The sequence below is a fragment of the Dicentrarchus labrax genome, unplaced genomic scaffold (assembly GCF_905237075.1).
Source record: "Dicentrarchus labrax unplaced genomic scaffold, dlabrax2021, whole genome shotgun sequence".
Taxonomy (NCBI): Eukaryota; Metazoa; Chordata; class Actinopteri; family Moronidae; genus Dicentrarchus; species Dicentrarchus labrax.
The window spans coordinates 2,945,449-2,964,692 of NW_026136710.1; the positions used below are offsets into that span (position 1 = coordinate 2,945,449).

At 41.7% G+C, this 19,244-nt stretch overlaps 2 protein-coding genes across 5 annotated transcripts in view; both read left to right on the forward strand.

Annotated features, from left to right (window-relative positions):
- Positions 1-5,744, forward strand: part of ccdc62 (coiled-coil domain containing 62) — a 7,123-nt gene extending 1,379 nt beyond the window's left edge. Inside the window, exons 5-13 of one of the 4 annotated variants that reach the window (XM_051411807.1) lie at positions 1-7; positions 695-796; positions 915-1,086; positions 1,683-1,784; positions 2,541-2,629; positions 3,674-3,774; positions 4,243-4,393; positions 4,844-5,020; positions 5,170-5,744. The exon at positions 1-7 is cut by the window's left edge and continues 160 nt beyond it. In XM_051411807.1, the coding sequence (XP_051267767.1) occupies positions 1-7; positions 695-796; positions 915-1,086; positions 1,683-1,784; positions 2,541-2,629; positions 3,674-3,774; positions 4,243-4,393; positions 4,844-5,020; positions 5,170-5,229 (961 nt within the window). In that variant the 3' untranslated portion in view covers positions 5,230-5,744. Of the gene's footprint in view, positions 8-694; positions 797-914; positions 1,087-1,682; positions 1,785-2,540; positions 2,630-3,673; positions 3,775-4,242; positions 4,394-4,843; positions 5,021-5,169 lie in introns of those variants that run through there. The other 3 variants (XM_051411808.1, XR_007886140.1, XR_007886139.1) reach the window with 3 other exon arrangements.
- A 153-nt stretch (positions 5,745-5,897) lies between these two features.
- Positions 5,898-17,545, forward strand: LOC127370078 (huntingtin-interacting protein 1-related protein). Its single transcript, XM_051411795.1, has 31 exons — positions 5,898-6,132; positions 6,501-6,564; positions 7,631-7,773; positions 7,879-7,935; positions 8,755-8,835; positions 8,928-9,004; positions 9,105-9,166; positions 9,351-9,491; positions 9,576-9,633; positions 9,716-9,791; positions 9,886-10,233; positions 10,383-10,566; positions 10,665-10,753; positions 10,932-11,048; positions 11,159-11,260; positions 11,558-11,752; positions 12,445-12,555; positions 12,647-12,841; positions 12,920-13,067; positions 13,316-13,402; positions 13,583-13,690; positions 13,786-13,922; positions 14,170-14,280; positions 14,366-14,424; positions 14,516-14,546; positions 14,641-14,703; positions 15,770-15,870; positions 15,965-16,070; positions 16,249-16,372; positions 16,690-16,751; positions 16,845-17,545. The coding sequence occupies exons 1-31, from the start codon at positions 6,052-6,054 to the stop codon at positions 17,403-17,405; spliced, it is 3,879 nt and encodes a 1,292-aa protein (XP_051267755.1). The 5' UTR covers positions 5,898-6,051; the 3' UTR covers positions 17,406-17,545.
- Positions 17,546-19,244: the final 1,699 nt, after the last annotated feature.

Sequence of the window (19,244 nt, forward strand, 5' to 3'; positions counted from 1 at the left end):
CTTTGAGGTGCAATTATAACTTTTAATACACATTTATATTCTCTATAGAACATCTGAGCACCAGGACTGCTCACCATGGATAGAGCTGCCGTTTTTGATTAACCAGACTCCCCATTATCAAATTTATCACATTATTTTAGTTAAAGGGTAAGGTGTCAGAAATATCTTATAAAAAAACAAAGCCAACCAAATGTTAGTCCGTCTTTCTGACTTTCCCACCTTGTTTGTGAAGCCCTAAAACAGTTAGTAGGATCAGTTCCATTGTTGATTTTGGTCTTTTCATTGGATTTCTTAACACTAAGAATAGTCAGTTTCCTACAAACAAAGGCTTGTAATAGCTATCTTTTATGTAGGAGGATAATTAAACATGATGTGTAATTGCATTTCACATCATGGTTTTTAGATTCATTTGAATGGCCAGGATTTATATTTATTCATAGTTATTGCAGCATTTTACACTAATTTAAAAAACATGTATTTGATTGTGAAGCCTGCTGTAACTGTATAATTCCCAGGTTTATCAGTGAGGTGTCTGAACTGCAGAGTGGAGTCTCTGTTAACAGCGACAAACATATTTCTACACGTTTGGTTTTTTTTTTTTTTTTCGTAAATTTGTGAGTTTAATCTCACAGAATATCCAAGTTTTTTCTCCAGCAAATTTACGACTTTAATCTGTGTCTGTGGTGTCTTTTAGGAGAAGAACCAGAGTCTTAACTCCACGGTCATGGCTCTGTCCACTCAAGTCGGCTCTCTGCAGGTCAGGGAGGAAGAACTGAGCTCCATGCTCAAACTCAAGGTACACTAGTAGAATTATTTCTTTGTAACTTCCAGTTTCCAGTGATTATGATTAGCATTAATATATCTGAGTCTGATGTTATGATGTTCAGCTAGTTGATATTTTCTCTTCCCATCAGGACAAAGACGTGACTGACGCCTCTGGTCACATAGTCGACCTCACAGGGCGCCTACGGGATCTGGAGACATCGCTAACGGAGAGTCACGCACGGGAAAACAAACTCCTGAGAGACGTAGAGGAAAGTAAACGTCGCTACAGAGACGCCAAGCATGAGATCACACACCTTAAAGGTACATGAGTAAAACAAACAGTTCGAGTCTCGGGGCGGTTTCCCGGGAATGAGACTCAACAATCGATAATCTTTCTCCGCTCTGATTGGTTGTTTTCATTCAGGTGTGGCAGATTCTTGTAAATCCCATTAGGAGCACCAGGACCCTGATATTTTCACAGGCTGTCTCATATACTACTGTCAGGATGTAGTGAAAGTTTTAGCAAATAAGTTACCTACTGCAGCTTTAAAGTCAAGAAGCAGAATTAACTTTAGTAGATTTACCAGCCCTTTATAGCTACAGCTCACAATTACTTTCATTATTGATACATTTGCTCGTTATTTTCTTGATTAATAATTTTTTCTAATGACAGAAAGTAGTATAAGTCCAGGGTGATGTCTTCAAACCAACAATATTCAGTTTACTGTTTTACATGACAAAGAAAAGCAGCGAATTTGCACATTTGAGAAGCTGAAACTAAACAATGTTTGTTTGAAAAACGATCGAAACAATCAATCAGTTATCGAAATCGCTACCTATTAATTTTCTGTCGATTGACTCATTCGTTAAGCGACTAATCATCTCCGCTGTACGTGTCTGATTCTCTGTGGTCGTAGAGGAGCTGCAGCAGCAGGTGACACAGAGCAGCACTCAGAGAGAGGAGATCATCCGTCTCAAACAGGAGCTCCAGCTCCTTCGCAGAGATCTGGTCCTGTCAGGTAACTACAGCGCAACAGATCCACTTTCTATCTGACAGCACTAATAAACTATTTATTATAGCTGAAATATTAGGATATATTGTCATCAGTATGCTTTTTAGGGTTTTATTATACAGATTTATTTCTTACAATATAAGGGTTTGCAATCTTTATCCTTCTGATCTTGTGTTGTGTCATAATTGATTATTCTCTACATATTTTACTGAATTCATCATTAAGCCTTATTCATTAAATGTGTGTAACATCTATGTGTTATATTCTGTGGTGCTGCTGTTCTGTTAAAGAGATTTATAATGTTAGTGTGGACCTCTGCTGGTTAAATAAAGTTACACATTTTAATGATGGCAAACATAACATAGAATTTATCCAGATAAAAGATATTAATCATTTAAATTATATGAGGGCATTAACAATGGATCAGTTTATTATTATTTTCAGATTAAATCATTAATTATTTAGTCTGTAAATGTAAAAATTAATCACAGATTCCCATCACTCCTCACTCTTGAGAAGCTGGAAAACATAACATTTGAGTTTAAGTTGATGGGTGCAGTAATATAAGAACCAGCATTAGATTCAGTAGCAGTGATACGTGGAGATAATTACCTTGATTTAATAATATAATCTGGTTTTATCTGTTCAGTCGTCTTTTCTTTATTTAAATGTTTGCAGCAGCTGTTTTCAGTCACCTCTCAGCCTGCATAAGAAACAGCTGTTCCTGCTGAGATAAGTGCAGCATTTGATGTTTTTCACCAGGAGAGGGAGACAGCTGGAAGGACGAGCTGCTGGAGCTGGCTCGCTCCAAACAGGAACGCACCATGTCAGAGCTCCGCTGCATACGACAGGTATACAGCGTCTGATATTTACTCACAGAGGGATATTAAATAAAAAAGCAGCAATAGTTATGAATTAACTGAATAGTAATAGATCACAGCTTCGGGAGAACGTCTTTCCTCATTCCTCCTGCTCAGGCTGTGGTCGAAGTCAGAGGCGTCTTTCTGGTTTGGCAGCATAGCTCAGAGTGTTCCTGCAGTTTCTTTACTGTGGCTGTGTGGCTCTGGGTCACTGTCATGTCCATTACCTGTGACAACCTGTGACAAGAAAGTGTTTATAATGTATAATTTTTAAATGAAATCACATTTAGGGTTTTTAAAGATATAGTAAAATAAATCAAATGTGATTTGGAGTGACTAACTAACCCCGCCCATCATATAAAACTACACTTAATTAAAAACACCAGATCTGTTGTTGTTGTTCTGGAAACTTCTAATTGTATTTTAGGCCCTCCTTTTGATTCCCTGTGTTCACCTAGGTGCATACTTGACTGATAGTAAGATAAGCCTGTCATGGTTTGACACTTAAAGGGGGTCTACCAGATGTGATGCTGAACGGATCATGTCCTGTGTTGGCAAGACAAAACTCCCGGAAAGTATCCTGGAAAGTTCCTGGGAAATGGTTTCTTCTGCTAGAGCCCGGGCCAGAGCTGTTATAATAGTTTTAAGCTCTCGGCTGGCAAAAAACTGTATTTACATTTAGAAATATTGTGGTTTAATTTATTCATTTCTCCCTCTGCCTCCTCCTGATCTGAATGACGCAGGTGAGGGAGGTGTGGGTGGAGGTCGACAGTCCTCTACAGCTCTGTGTCGCTGTGTATTCGCTGAACCACTCCAATCAATCAGAGGGGTTTTAATTTAAATTCCTCTCACACTCAGAAATACATCACGCTGCGAAAGAGAAAGACGCTCTCTAGTTACTGGGTTCAGTGTGACTTTAATGGATAGTTTGACAATCAGTCTGATCCGTACACATAATGCTCTGTGTGTGTGTGTGTGTGTGTGTGTGTGTGTGTGTGTGTGTGTGTTGTGTGCGTGTGTGTCTTTGTTTGACAGGTGTGTGAGAATCAGCGTAATGACCTGCAGCTTTTGCAGCTGAACCTGGAAAGTGCCCGTGAAAGCCTGAGAGAGAAGACCAGTCAGGGATTACCTGGCAGGTGAATAATGTGCAAGGAAGACATGGCAAAATACTTACTGTATGATGTACTGCCGGATATAGTTTCTTCATTTTCTGTCTATATATTTGTGGCTGTAAAGCGGCGATTGTGTTGGAGTCAGTGAACTGTGTTAAACCCTTTATCATTAGCAAGCTGAGGTGTGTTATCCAGTTTAGATAACACACACACACAACCTATTACTCCAGTCTGAAAGGAGGATTACTGTATAAAGATGAAGACATATTATCATCAAACGGGTGGTTAATCCGTCCATAACGGCTGCAACTGACTCAACAATGTGTACACTGAATAATTGAATAGAAGAGGCAGGAGCCAGCTAGAGACTCATATCAAGCATTGATGTAGTTTATACTGTTGGTTTGTATATTAAATGTAATAAAGAGGATGAATATTAATCTCGTAGGATCTACAGGAACAGAATATATGTTGGTTTTGTGTGTGTCTCAGTCAGGATGAGTTACGATGTGGCTGTCTGGACAACCGATCACCTTCATCACTCAGAGTGAAGAACTCAAGATCTTTACGTGAAACTCTACCAGCCAATCTGCAAGTGTCAGCCAGCGGTGATCTGGGAGTCTTCTCAGCACACTTAATGGATGTAAGACAGAAAATATTGCTATTTCCCTTTCTTTCAGATTCATTTCAGTTAAATATTCTACATCGAGCACCCAGTGAGCTTAGCTTAGCGTAAAGACTGGAAACAGAGGGAAACAGCTAGCCTGGCTCTGTCCAAAAGTAACAAAGCAAACAAAACAAAACAAAAAAAAAACTCACAAATTAACATTTTATATCTTGTTTTCTTACAAAACAAATGAAAAAAACAATAAATTGGTGTGGTTGTGTCCCGAACTATTTCTTGCCTGGGAGCAGTGAACAGCTGAGATACAACATATTAAACACTGATCTTTAGAGGTGCATTGATTTGTTTTTTTTTTACCTTTGAACAGAGCCAGGCTAGCAGTTTCCCCCTGCTTCCAGTCTTTATGCTAAGCTAAGCTACCCATCATCACATATAACCTGCTATCTAACCTCCTTCTCCTTCTCTCAGCAGGGTGATGATCCTCTGTCCAGCTGTTCTCTGCAGCAGCTGTTAGAGGAGTCCCGGCAGGTCGCCGTGTCAGAGCACAGCGGCTCCGGTACGAGCTGTGGGACCACTGACCCCCTTTACTCTCATAAGTGCCACACATCCCACCACCACCACCACCACCACCCCCCGACGTACAAGGTAGAGGAGTTTCATGATGCTGAGCCTCTCTCCATTTGTATTCATGGGGTGTGGTGGCACCGAGGGTGTAAAATGTGTTCCTACTTTTAGTTTGGGTGTGTTGAGACACAACTGCTGTGTTATGTTGTTCTTTTTCTTTTCTCCAACAGGCCGGTGAAACTCCACCCAAAGCCTGCCCTCGACACAGTGCCAGTCAGTCATGTGGATGAGTTTGCATTAACTGAAGCACAGATTCTTTTCTTTTATTATTGGACACTTTACATTTACCAAAGTTTTCTACATCAGTGTTACTACAGAACTTGAAGCAGCAGCTAAAGATTAAACTCAACTGTCTCTCAGGAAAATAACGAAGTGATAAAAATACAGACTGTGATGAATTTGTAAAAACCTTTTTATACAATTAATCTTGTTTTTACTCTGTATATTTCTACATATATACATATTTTTTTGGGAGGCTTGCACCAGAGATTAATACTGTGTTTTTTTTTAAACCCTGTGTGAGATGTTTAAAGGCAGCATTGTGTGGAGAGGGTGAGATGTGGAACCAGTCCTACAGGCTGCTGAGTGGTGTGTCCTTGCATTGTCTTTCCAGTTTCACTGCCTACACATTTACCTGGTGACTCAGAAGAAATGTCGATAGCTGTTAATAGTTTTAACTTTTAATCTGTAATTGGTCATCGTGTCACGACTTTTGATTAAAAAAAAATACATATTTATATCCAAACATCGTGTCAGTGGTATTTTATTGCCTGTTAATCGCGTCTTTCGCGCGTTTTTACGCATTTGGAGAGCTTTTACGCACAAGAGAAACTGCTTTGTTTACTTGTGTCTCTGTTTAGGAAGACTGCGATGTATTGATCTGAAGAAGCGAATTAAAGTGGGACAGAGGGGGGGATATTTTGGTGACATGCGCACGCCGCTTCTGACTCAGCTGTTGTTTTAAAGAGGCACGAGAGCACAGGTGAGGCGGTGAGCACCTGGAACCGGACCGCCGTGGATTCATAGAGTCTGAGTTTGAGTTCGGTAACAACATGAGCAAAACGAAGAACAAAAGTGACAATAAGACGGAAAAAGCTTTGGCTGCGGAGAAAGAGCAGTTTGGTAAACAACAGGTGAGTAATTAAGTTTTTATTGAGGCAGAATTAAACAGTTTTATTTCTGGGTAAAGTCATTGTTGTTGTTTTATAGTTAAATTCGGCTTACCTGGAACATTTAATGACTATTATAATATTTTTAGAAGAATATGGGCAAACATATATTCTAAGTTATATATATTTGAGCGGGAATTTCTTTCTGTTTTATTTAATTTGGCTCGAAGGAAGCTTTGCCCTCTTGGCTGGGGCGAAGCCATTTTTTTTGTCTTTGATTTTATCTAGAAGTGTGTATTTCCGCGAGCAGCAGCCTGATGTGGAACTTGTAGGGAAGTTGAGCTGCTTTAAGTCCTTTTGTGTCCTGATGTCTGTTGTCTCATTTCTTTCAGCTCCACAGCATCAGCAAGACTGTCGCCTCCACCGAGACACCACCCAAAGAGAAATATGTGCGCAGTATCCTTTTTAAAATGATGTTTAACAGAAGATTTCCTCTTTTATTGGCAGCCTGGACTATTTAAATCTACTGTTTTGTGACTTGAGACTGAACCTTGAGCAAAATGTGTTCTAAAATATTAGAATATTAACATTTGTCATTAGATGGAAACAAACGCACAGCTAAGGCTCTTGTAAATTAGTTTTAAAGGTATTTAGTCATAAACTGTGTGGACAAATTAAAATTTTTACCCCTTTTTGAAGTTATTAAGATCAAACATTTGATCCTTAGGGGAACATGAATGTGTCCATCCAGTATGTGTCTCTATAAACCCAAAGTCAAGTTAATTTTATTTATATGGTCCCAATATTACAAATAAAAACATTTTGGGAGTTCAGATAAGGAAAAACTCCCCCAAAAGAGCCCTGTAACATAATTATTTTAAACATAAGCTCAGGAAGAGCAAATGAGGAAGGATCCCTCTTCCAGCACGGACAGACAGGAAATAGATGCTGTATGTACAGAACAGACCAACATTGTAAAATTACAGTATAAATAATCCAGATTAAGACTAAATTAAAGATCATAAAGGATGCTGAGCAACTTCATGTGTCTCCAACCAGACCTCACAACCTCTCCATCATGGTGGAGAGCTGGAAGAGGACAGACTACACAAACACACAAGAGAGGAAAACTTAAGCACATAATCTACACAGATAGGAGAAAAGAAACAAACACAACATGCAGAGAGAGAGAGAGAGAGAGAGAGAGGCTGAAACCTCTGCAGGGTGAATCTCATTGTGGTGTTACAGAGTCACAAAGCCGGTAGGATTCATCCACTAGAAACCTTGAATCTGGCAATCTGTCCAAAAGTTGGTGGAACTGGAGGAAAAGTGAGTGAATCACTAAAGTCAGTAGGATTCATCCTCAGGGGACCATGAACGTGTGTACAAACCTTCACGGTAGTCCATCCAGTAGTGGCTAAAGATCAAACAGTTCCTTTATCAATCTAATAAACCCGCCAAGACCCAAGTCTGATGTTGAATTGAGCTCATTGCATTGGAGTCTTCCTTGACAGCGGTTAAGATATCATCATGGGGACGCACAAGGAGGGCGGAGCTACCACCTTCTGGTCCTACATCCTGAACCTGCCGCTGTCCAGCAACTCCATGGTCAGCTGGAAGTTCTGCTATCTGCTGCACAAAGTTCTCCGGGACGGACACAGAAATGTAAGTCCAAACCTATGCACGCCCTCAATCCTGTTGTTGTTCATGTTTGTGATGTGTAATCTCTCTCTCTCTATCTCTCTCTCTCTGTTTCTGTCTGACCTGCAGGCTGTTAGAGATTCTCACAGATACTGCCGCAACGTCAAAGATATGGGAATTCTCTGGGTGAGTAGCTGTGGTGGAAGAAGCACTCAGAGCTTTTACTTAAGAGTTGTTAAATGTACAGAAGTATTATCAGCTAAATATATTTAAAGCATCAAAGTAAAAGCACTCTGCGGTAAAATGTCTCCTGTGACATTATTAGATTGTTAATACTGATGCATCAACAGCATTTTACTATTGAAGTCTGAACTACTTCAGGTTACTTTATTTGTACCAGTGTGTAGATTTGGTTTACAGTAAAAGACGAGACGTTACATGACAAATGATCAAGGTGCTTCAAGATCTAATAATCAGGACTTAATCAGGACTTAAGTGAGACGTTGAGAGGTGAAATGTCTCTTTGGTGGAACTGCTAACAACTCATAGACATCTGAAACATGAAACATTACTTTTTTAATTAAAATCAATACATTTTAAAGTTTTTGTTTCCAGAGTGGGTTTGCTCATTTCAGTTTAGTTTTCATTGTTTAAAAATGTTTAGTTTTAGTTTAGTTTTGTTGTAGTTTGTAGTTTTTTGTTTTTTAATGTAAAATCTTAATCGGAAAAATAACTAGTAAGTGTAACTGTAAAGAAAGTAGATGTAGTGGAGTGAAAAGTACAATATTTGGCTTAGTAATAGTATAAAGTAGAAGAAAAAGGAAATACTCAAGTAAAGTACTACAAAATTAAACTGAAGTACAATAATGTAATGTTTATTTTACTCCACAATTTACCTCCTACGATATATAAGAGAAGATTTTTGTTAGAATTTTATTTTGTTAAGTTACAGACCAACACTCCTTTATTATAAATTGAGACTTACATCTTCTTTTCTTCTTCCAGGGAAACTTGCACGATCGATATGGCCACATTGTTGCCCTGTCTGCCAAATTCCTCTACCTCAAGATGGAATTTCATGCAAAGGTAACACATGAATGTTTGTTTTCTGGTTTATATAACGACATGTGACAAACTCAGAGTGATAAAACCAAAAACAATCACCCCTTTCTCTGCAGCACAAGGTGATCCCGGGCAACCTTGAGATCAGCGACGAGACTCTGGACAGGGAAGCAGGAAATGACATGACCAAAGTGTAAGTCTTCTACCCACAAATATGTGCTCTCGTTGTTGAGTGATTCTCAGTAAATCTGCAGTGAAATGTGCTTCATAAACGTGGTTTCTATGTACTGTAGGTTGGATATCACACAGGAACTGTTGGATTACCTGGATGCTGGACTGAAGATGTCTGAGACAGGTGAGTCCACTGGGAAGAGACTCTCTCTACACACTCTGGTTTCCTTTTTGTTGTTGGATAGAAGAACAATCTTGAAAGTATTGATGAGTAGTTGATTTTGTGATTAACTTAGTTCTCATAGGATTTGTTGACAGTATAAAAAAAATGTATTGTGGCGTTGATTTTGTGTTTTTCTCGTCTATAGTTCTGCGCCAGCTCGATGCCAACGGGGCCAAATCTACAACCCCAGCTGGACAGTGCAGACTGACTCCCCTCATACCCCTCATACTGGACTGCAGCTTTCTCTACCACTTCTCTGTCCTGATGATGTTCAAACTTCACAGCCGTGAGTGACGTAGAAACATGATTTTGATTCAGTTGAACCGCTCTCTGTTTGACCAAGTCTTCAATCATATCCTCTGGTTTACAGGCATTGCTCCTGATGTTCTCCTTGGACACAGAGAGCGCTTCCGTGATCTGTTTACAGGGTATGTTACCAGTATTATTCAGCTAAAATCACACTTTTATACCTCTTACGGGTGTCAGTGACAGCAGTGTTTTCTTCTGCAGTCTCACACAGTTCTTCGACAGAGCCAGAGAAATGGAGTTCTTTAAGAGCATCATCCAGATCCCAGATCTCCCAGATGTAAGTAACAGGTTTCCTTAAATGTTTCCACACACATTAGGTTTGTGTGGTTTTCTATCATGCATTCATGTTTTGTTCATTAAAACCCCACCAGGCTCCTCCGAACTTCCTCCGCGCCGCTGCCTTGGGTGAATATAAGAAGCTAGTGGTGGTGATGCCTAACGAGGAACGTCATGAGGAGGAGGAAGTGGAGCCGCAGCCGGAGTTCAGGGAAGCCCCACAGGTGCCTCAGGTACGCTTACATGCAAGTAGAAAAAAAATGTCCACCTCTTTTTCTGAAATCGTGGCTAACATTTCTTTGTTTTGTTTTTCATGGCAGTACTATTTGCTCAGCCAAATGGGAGCACCTGATGCGTCGCTTGAGCAGAGGGAAACAGAGAATGACAGCCTGAAGAGAGAGCTGGAGGTGCTCAAACCAGAGCTACAGCTCATCAAGACTGAGGTACGTTGGGCGTCCTGCTGTGAGAGGGGTTTAACACATTGTACCGCATATCACAGTGCAGCTGTGTCTCGTCTTGGGTGCGTTTGCTTGTTACTTTCTACATTTTTCCAGTGTAAACTGTTCAATGAAGGTGTTCCTCCTTGTCTCAGGCTAAGAGGTGTCTAACTGAGTTAAAGGCTCAAGTGAATCGTCTGGAGGCCGAGGTGGAGGAGCAGCGCACCCACAAACAGATGGCTATAGTGGAGAACGAACAACTGCGGATGGAAGTGGAGGCTCTGCGGTGCGCGAGCGTCGCCAGTGTCGGGGCTCAGATCGGATTCAAGGAGGCAGACAGTGAGTGTACAGATCTGTGTCCAGGTGAAACAGCCCCACCAATGTCGCTGAATCTTACTGAGATATTGTGTCTTCTTCGTCTCATCGTCTCCACACAGCGAGAGCTCAGGCGGCAGAGCTTCGGTTCACTCAGCTCAAAGAGAGACACGCAGAGCTGATCACGAGTCATGCTGATTTAATGAAGAAGGTAAACACTTATTGTTGTTTCTGTAACACTCTTAAAGGGTCTGACAGTTTGGGAAAGTTGCATGAGAAGACTGATACCACTCTCACATGAGAGCTGAGTCAAGTCTCTCATCTTACTCTGAGGAAGAAAGTGAATAACTTATTAAAATAACTTTGGGGTCGTCTGTGTGTTTGTGCAGAACGCAGACACAGTGAAGCTTCTGTCCAATACAACACAAGGCCAAGACGATTTGCTGAGAGCCAAACAGCAGCTGGAAACTGAGCTGGAAAATCTACGACAGGAGAGAATGAACGCGGTGAGACCTCCTGAGCTTCTGACCCTACCGATATAATCTGTGTCTACCAGCAAAAGCTTTTATATGTTGATAAATGTGAATATTGACTGGGCGTCTCCTCTCCCTGTTAGATGAATCAGCAGCAGCAGGAGGCTCAACGGCTCAACAAAGAACTCCTGGAGCAAAGAGCAGAACTGGCTCACCTTCGCAGCGCTCTGAACAATAAAGAGATGGTGAGACGGATTGTTAAATATGCACATAAACTTTAATTAGTGTACCAAAGTATTAGAGGTGGAAATCATGAATCACACTGATTGAAATCACTTCATTCAGTTCAGTTAAGTTTAAAGATTTGTTGTGAAAAGTTCAGGCTGCTTGTGTTTAAAAAAAGCTTTGTATGGTATCAAAGAATCATTTTTATATCTGCACCATCGTAAACGATCAAACATTTAATCTTACTCACTGTGCAATACATCAAAGAAAGTTTTGTCTCCATGTTCACTTACACGTTTCTGTTTCATTTTCTCCAGGAGGGATCTCAGGTGAGCAGCAGTCTGGCAGCTCTGCAGGCGGAGCGGGAAACGCTGCTGCGCTCTGCGAGAGAGAAAGACGCTGAGCTGTCCTCGCTGAGACAACAGGCACAACAGCAGCAGGGCTCCATGGACCTGGAGAGAGACCGGCTCAACCGGGAGCTGGAGGCTCTGAGAGCTCAGCTACAGCAGCAGGTACCGACTGACGACAGAGAAACTCTCTGGACCAAATAAAGACAATATGCACATAGAGACAGTATGAAGGCTATCATAAATATCTTATATCATCAACACTCATCAACAATGCAGTGCAATAGTACTTTCGGTCTTTGGTCTGAACTGTCAAGACCTCTCAGATTGGCCTCTGGAAGTTTTTATGCACCATCTGGAACAAACTCCCAGAAAAGTTGCTGCTCCATCTCTCACTTGTTTTAAAGGTTATATATATGACATTTACTGGAACTAGAGCACCAGCATTACAGACACAAAACAAATGACAAAAATTTGTCATTTTGCCTCGCAGATAATCAAAAAACACATTTGGTAAGTCTTTCCAACAATCACCAACACTGGTTCAGTAAAAACAAACCTTAATAGACTAAATTAGATGTGAAAATATTAATGAAGCTGGCTGCAATGGCGATAACTGTACCCGTCAAAGTACGTCCACTAAAAGTGCTTATTTTTGCCACCGACTGGCTCAGTTTGTTACAAAAGATCTCTACAGACCTTAAAGAGTGAGATCCTTTTTGTTTAACAGCTCAAATATCACAGTTTGCTGCTATATTAATGTGTGGTTATTGTTATTCTTACTAAAGAAGCTGAATATTTCTTCCACCACTGGTTGAAAGGTGCTATACATATGAACTTGCGTTGCCTTTCCGTAGCTCGCCATCAACGCAGAGCAGAAGTTAGAGATCGACAGGCTGAGACGAGAGCTGGACTCGACACGAGCGGAACTAGCACGTGCAAACGGCGCCCTGCAGAGCAAAGAAATGGTGGGAATATTTTCTAGCAACTTTTGTGATATAGTTGAGAAAAACCAAACGTTGATTCTTGTAAATCACTGCTTCATGTTTGGATCCTCAGAGTGGCACACAGCTGAGCAGTTCACTAGCAGGGCTGCAGGCGGAGAGGGAGGGGTTGCTGCGCTCGGTGAGGGACCAGGAGGCGGAGCTGAACTCCCTCAGACAGCAAGCTCAGCTCCACCAGAGCACCCTGGAGCAGGAGAGGCAGAGGAGCAGCATGGAGCTGGGAAACCTGCACGCTCAGTTACAGCAACAGGTGCTCCGCTGCGTCCATGATAACGTTGGTATGAATTTTTGGTGGTTTCGTTACTGATGTGTGTGTGTGTTAAATCAGGCCTGTCGTGAAGGTGAGCTGGCCCACAAGCTGCAGGAGGAGCAGTTCTGTCTGCTGCAGTGTGCTGTGGTGGAGGCCGAGGGCATCATACTGGACGCTGTGGCCAAAGTGGACGACCCGATACATCTCTGCTGCATCAGCTCACCTGGTAAAACCTCTTTCATTTCTCACCTCCCTAATCACATTCATTACACTCGTTTATACAACAGCCTCCCTGGAGGTTGTTCCAGTTGCTGGCAAATACACTGATAAACACTTTAAAATGTCCTTATATGTGCTTACAACCACATTATAGAGAGTGTTATAAACCATTTATTAAAGGTTTATATACTGTTTAGGAAGACTAAAAAGGGGAGGCTGAAGTAAAGTGTTGTTATTGTGCTCTCTGTTTGTCAGATTATTTGGTGAATCGAGCTGAAATCACTCTGGGTTCGATAGACAAAATGCAGCAGAGCCACATGGTCTACCTGGGAAACAGGAATGGTGAGTGAGTGTGTGTGTGTGTGTGTGTGTGTGTGTGTGTGTGTGTGTGTGTGTGTGTGTGTGTGTGTGTGTGTGTGTGTGTGTGTGTGTGTGTGTGTGTGTGTGTCCTGTGTGTGTGTGTGTGTGTTCAGGGTACCTGAGATGATGAGTGTGTATCTAACGCGCCTCTATTCCTCTTAGATGCCAGTGGTTTGTTGAGAGCGGTCACACAGTTCTCCCACCTCGCTGCTGACACGATTGTCAACGGAGCAGCGACGTCTCACTCCGCTCCCACCGACCAGGCGGACTGTAAGAGACTCACACTGTAACCGCTGGGGGAAACATATCAAACACATCACGCACCGAACCGTAAAACACTCCCTCCCGCTTCGTGTCTCACGCAGGTTTAACTGACAGCTGTCGGGATTGTGCGAATAACTGCCTCCAGTTCTTGAGGGATCTAAAGCTTCAGGCCAGTTTACCGAGAGCAGACCCGTCTGCGGTACGCTACACTGTCCAACGCCTCCTCGCTCTGGGACAGGTGAGACAGGTCTTATCTTTATCAGAGTGACGGCACTAAGAGTCTACACGGAGGCCGTACGTAGGCGCTTTGAGATAAATACTAACATCAGCATAATTATTATTATTTCTATTATATCTGGTTGTTTTTTCCTCTCTCTAGTTTGAATCAAAATCTATAAATCTTCTACTTGTTACAAACACCAGACTCAGTTCTTTGCCGCTGTACGTCTGATGTGTTTTATTAAAACTGTGTGATTCGTGTTTAGGATTTGCGTCCGAAAGGGCGGGATGTGCTGAAAGAGGAGCTGGGATACGTGGTGGATAAAGAGATGATCGCAACATCGACTGCCATTGAAGAGGCTGTGCTGCGGATGGACGTAAGGACACACACATCAGGACAGATGTACCACACCTTCACCTGGTGATGTTTAACATTTCTGTTTCTTTTTTTCTGTTTCTCAGGAGATCCTGAATCAGGCAAAGAGAGACACTAGTGGCGTTAAGCTGGAGGTCAACCAGAGGTAAGATAAACGCTGTATCCTCCTTAAATTGTTTATTTAAGCTTCTCTCCTTCACTTTCTTACCTGACATCTGTTTGATTCTTACTTTCAGTATCCTGGGTTCATGTTCAGACCTGATGAAGGTAAGGAGTTTGTCGACTTTCACATACATTTCTGTAAAACTTGCGATTCTTTTTCACTCAGTATGTTTTTACTGCTCTGCTCTTTTCTCTGCAGGCGGTTCACATGCTGGTGACCGCTTCTACTGACCTGCAGAAGGACATTGTGGAAGGAGGCAGGGTGAGTTGACGCGGTGTCACCTAAACATCAGATTATGAGAGAGTTTTACATCTTTCCCCCTTTTAAAGGTCCAGTGTGTAGGATTTAGTGGCATCTAGTGGTGGTGTTGCAGGTTTCAACTCTGTCACTTCACCCTCCCTTTCCCAGTGCAAAGGAAAAGCTTCAGTGGCTGCAAAATGCCCATATCTTCAGTCAGTGTTTGGTTTGTCCCTTATGGGCTACTGTAGATCCATAGCGGTTCATCATGCTCCTCCACAGACGCAACCTGTAGTAGCCAAAATTTAGCTCATTCTAAGGTTACAAAAACATAACAAATCTTATATTCAAGTGATTATGCACTGATGAAAACATACCCTCTGAATATTATATTAACATTTCTGACAATAGATCTGAGGACCTTTAACAGCCAATTTAAGAGCACAAAAGTAGGAAAAATAAGACATATATTAACAGGGGAGTCATTTCCGCTGAAGACATGAGGACACGTCTGCCTCACTTTTAAAAATCATCATTGTTGTCATTCTCACTTTTACAGTTTCAGTTTGATTCACTACTGCCAAAGTCCAGATGGGAGAAGCTCTGATTTGATCAAAATGCTTTATGCAGTTATTATTACACTCACAGAATTTAAGCTTTATAAGCCGTAGATTGTGAGTGTACTTTGTTTTCATCCCAGACTGTCACTGCCGTAGCTACAGCAGCAAGGAAGCTTATCGTCTCATAATGGGCGTAATAAGGGTTAATTTTTTGCAGAAACTTAAATTAATTAATTATTGTTAATTGTTAATCAATCAATGCATTTTCTGCTGTGTGTTTGGATCACATTAATTCATTAGCTACATGGAATTATTGTTCCAGTCCAATGGGACACATCAATAAATTCATATACTTACGTAGCCTTATTGTCCCTGCTGGTTTACCGTCGTTCTTTGACCCATATGAATATGAATTAGGTATTAAATTGGCTTAGATGCAGTATTAACACTCTTAAATGAGATTGATTGAAGTCCTGCTTAAAGAAGGAGCAGAAACCTCAGTTAAGTGTCTGTAATTGTTCTTCCAATAGGGGGCAGCGTCTGTTACAGAATTTTATGCCAAAAACTCTTGTTGGACAGAAGGACTCATCTCTGCCTCGAAAGCTGTGGGCTGGGGCGCCACGCAGCTGCTGTAAGTATCAATAACACACATATATGTTTGGTTATATGACACCTGAAGACCATCACCATATAATGAACGTGTTGTTGTGCCTCTTTGCTGTCAGAAACTCTGCTGACCGGGTTGTGGGTGAAAATGGAACATATGAGGAGCTCATCGCCTGTTCGCATGAGATCGCTGCGAGCACGGCTCAGCTGGTCGCTGCCTCAAAGGTACGAACTGAAACCTTTAAACATTCTCCTGTTGGATTGTGAAGCATCTGGTTGGGTTTTCGTGACAAACGGTGCTGTGGAAGAATGTTTTTATGAGCACAAATGGAGCATAAGGGCGACATGATTCACATTTAGGCATAATAAATATTATATTAACTCTGACTTGTACTAATTTCAGGTGAAGTCCGACCGCAACAACAAGAAGCTGAACACGCTGCAGCACGCCTCACGCCATGTAAACGACATGGCTGCTGTGGTCGTCACCTCCACCAAACATGGGCAGCAGAAGATCTCTGACCAAGGTGAGAGCAGCCTTTTTTTTTAGCACCTTGGGGGCAGCGGAAACAAGATGTAAACACAACATTGACATAATATCACATATGTTTTATTATGGGTGTCGAATCCAATATTCACTCAGCTTTTAGCTCGGTTTTGGCCTCCACAAACAAACTTGAGGAGCAGCCACAAAGGTCTGGGGAGCGTCTATCATTTTCAAACTTTGTCTTTGCCACAATGCTGACTCAAGTGACTTAACTGGAGGCAATTTAACAGGCTTTGTGCAGCTCCATCTGCACCCACAAGAGGCTTTATTACAGCAGCTTTAACTCTCTGTTCACAGGTGTGATGGACTTCTCTGGCATGTCTCTGATTAAGCTGAAAACAGAGGAAATGGAGGCTCAGGTGAGGCTTTTTTAACATTTACCATCTTTCTTTGTGTGTTTTTTCCGTTCATTACAAGCAGTTGACGACGTTCTCCTCCTCTGGATCTTTCAGGTGAAGGTTCTGCAGCTGGAGAACCAGCTGGAGCAGGAGCGAGTCCGCCTGGGGGAGCTGAGGAAGAGGCACTACGACCTCGGCTCTGGGACCACCGACGACGCCGCCGCTGCCGAGGGCGGAGCCGACAGCTTCCCACCGCCGCCGCCGCCTACTCTGCTGGACTCCACGCCAGTACCTCAGTCTCAGCCTTACCTGAACACCCAGACCTTCGCAAATACCAATCCCTTCGCGCCGGCTCAAACGCTGCCTCAGTCGACAAACACCGTCTCACCTCCTCAGACTTATACCACCCCTCCTCAGACTTATACCACCCCTTCTCAGACATATACCCCTCCTCAGACTTATACCACCCCTCCCACACCCCTCCTCAGACTTATACCACCCCTTCTCAGACATATACCCCTCCTCAGACTTATACCACCCCTTCTCAGACATATACCCCTCCTCAGACTTATACCACCCCTTCTCACTCCTACACCCCTCCTCAACCCTACACGCCCTCCCAGCCTTACGTCCCAGCTCAGCCTTACACACCGAACCCAACTCAGAGCTACTTAAACCCTCAGTCTTACTCGCTGTCACAGCCCTCGTCGCACACGCCCAGCCTCTCCCGGCCTCAGTCGCCGTCTCTGCCCCAGAAGACCCCGCAGAGCAATGTGGAGACGACCACCAAACCAGCATCAAGGAGACCCAACATCTTCACCAAATCTGGAAACTTACTGAAGAATGCGGTGAGTTGCTGAACCCCCATCGGCAGGATATACTAATTATACTCTCTAAGCTTAATGAGGGGATCATTTAAGTATATGGTGTTTGTATAACTGAGTCTTTTTGTTGTTCAATTACAGTTCAAACGAGGTGAAACTGGAACAGGGGAATCTTGAAGTCTGACTGAAGAGGAATCTGACTTAATTATTATCCTGGAAATATAAATATCCTTTAATATGTTAAAAACACTGATTTTAATCTTCATCTCTGACTCTTTTAAAAGGTTGCAGGAGCTTAAAAACAATGTTTTATATCAGTTTAATGGCAATATAATATCCTCCAACATATTTTTGTAATCACACGGAACCTTTATTATGTTACTGTTGTTTCAAGTTGATTTATTAAGAATAATAAAATCATCAGGGGCAGAATACAGCGGCGTGTTTCAGTGATTCTTCTGATTTATGCTCGGACTGTTTCCTCTTCAAATATTTGTCTACATGACACATAAAAAAATAATAAATAAATGAGCTTTCAGCTGTGATACAGGACAGATTGGACTCTCTCCAGTTGTCTCACAGGGTAAAGAGGAGGGCTGAAGATGCTACAGCGACCCTGTTTACTCTTGATTTGAGGCATCTGGAAAGGAATAAAAAGCCTGTATTGATTCCTCTTCAGCTTTTAGTTGAATTTAGGCTGTTGTCGGAGTTTAACGTGTTTTAATGTTTATTTTTTGAGTACACGCTTGTTTTCTTGTGTTCATTCCTGCTTTTATTTGTCTTGTATACAAGGTACGATGCAACCTTATACTTCTACTCCACCACATCGCGTTGAGGAAAATATTGCTTTAGTTAAACATATGATGATCTTATAGATATATATGATGCATCGCTGCACTGTAAAACCTATTTGAGGAAAATGATGGCAGTTTAAATGTATTAACTCCAAGTAACTCATTCATATACAGCATTTCTCCACACTTATTGAAATATGTTAACAGAATTTATCCAAATAAAGTAACTTATTAAATCTTCTTTATACAAATGTTACATTGAATTTACTCTTACTTCTTCCACTAAAACAAATTATTCCATTACTTAATAGATGATCAGAATGGTAGCTCATTTTGGGGACTTTCTGTACTGATGTAAGTCATATCAATACTTAAAATACTGCACTCCAGACTGAGTTATTACTGCAACTGTTCATTTTTGAGTTAGGTTTAATTAATGAGAACATTTTGGAGGATTAAGTAATATTAACTTCTTCTATTAAGAGCTTCAACGTGTCGATTAAACAACCCAACAGTGTATAAAGTAGTTAAAATGAGCTCAACCTTAAACATATACAGCAGTAAAATGCAACATGCACATCAATGCAGCAGTAATAATATTAATGTAAAAACATCACGTATAATAGGAAAACCTTGACAGGGAACATTTGACTGCACTAACAGTGCTTTAACTTTGATATTTTAACCACATTTTGCTGATAACACTTGTTCCAGCAGTGTTTCAATGTGTCCTGACAGTGAAGGTCTCTCTCTCTCTCTCTCTCTCTCTCTCTCTCTCTCTCTCTCTCTCTCTCTCTCTGCTCTCATTTATTCTCACAGCGACCTCATCTGTCTGTTATTTCTGTCATGCGCAAAACAAACTGCAATCTCACCACCATGAAGGATCCACTGGAGCC

Excerpts from the sequence above, each read along its gene's own strand:
- LOC127370078 (XM_051411795.1), top strand. The coding sequence starts at position 6,052 with ATGAGCAAAACGAAGAACAAAAGTGACAATAAGACGGAAAAAGCTTTG. Across the intron at positions 11,049-11,158 it reads GACAGGAGAGAATGAACGCG|ATGAATCAGCAGCAGCAGGA; the intron begins GTGAGACCTCCT and ends TCTCCCTGTTAG. Across the intron at positions 16,071-16,248 it reads AGCTGGTCGCTGCCTCAAAG|GTGAAGTCCGACCGCAACAA; the intron begins GTACGAACTGAA and ends TACTAATTTCAG.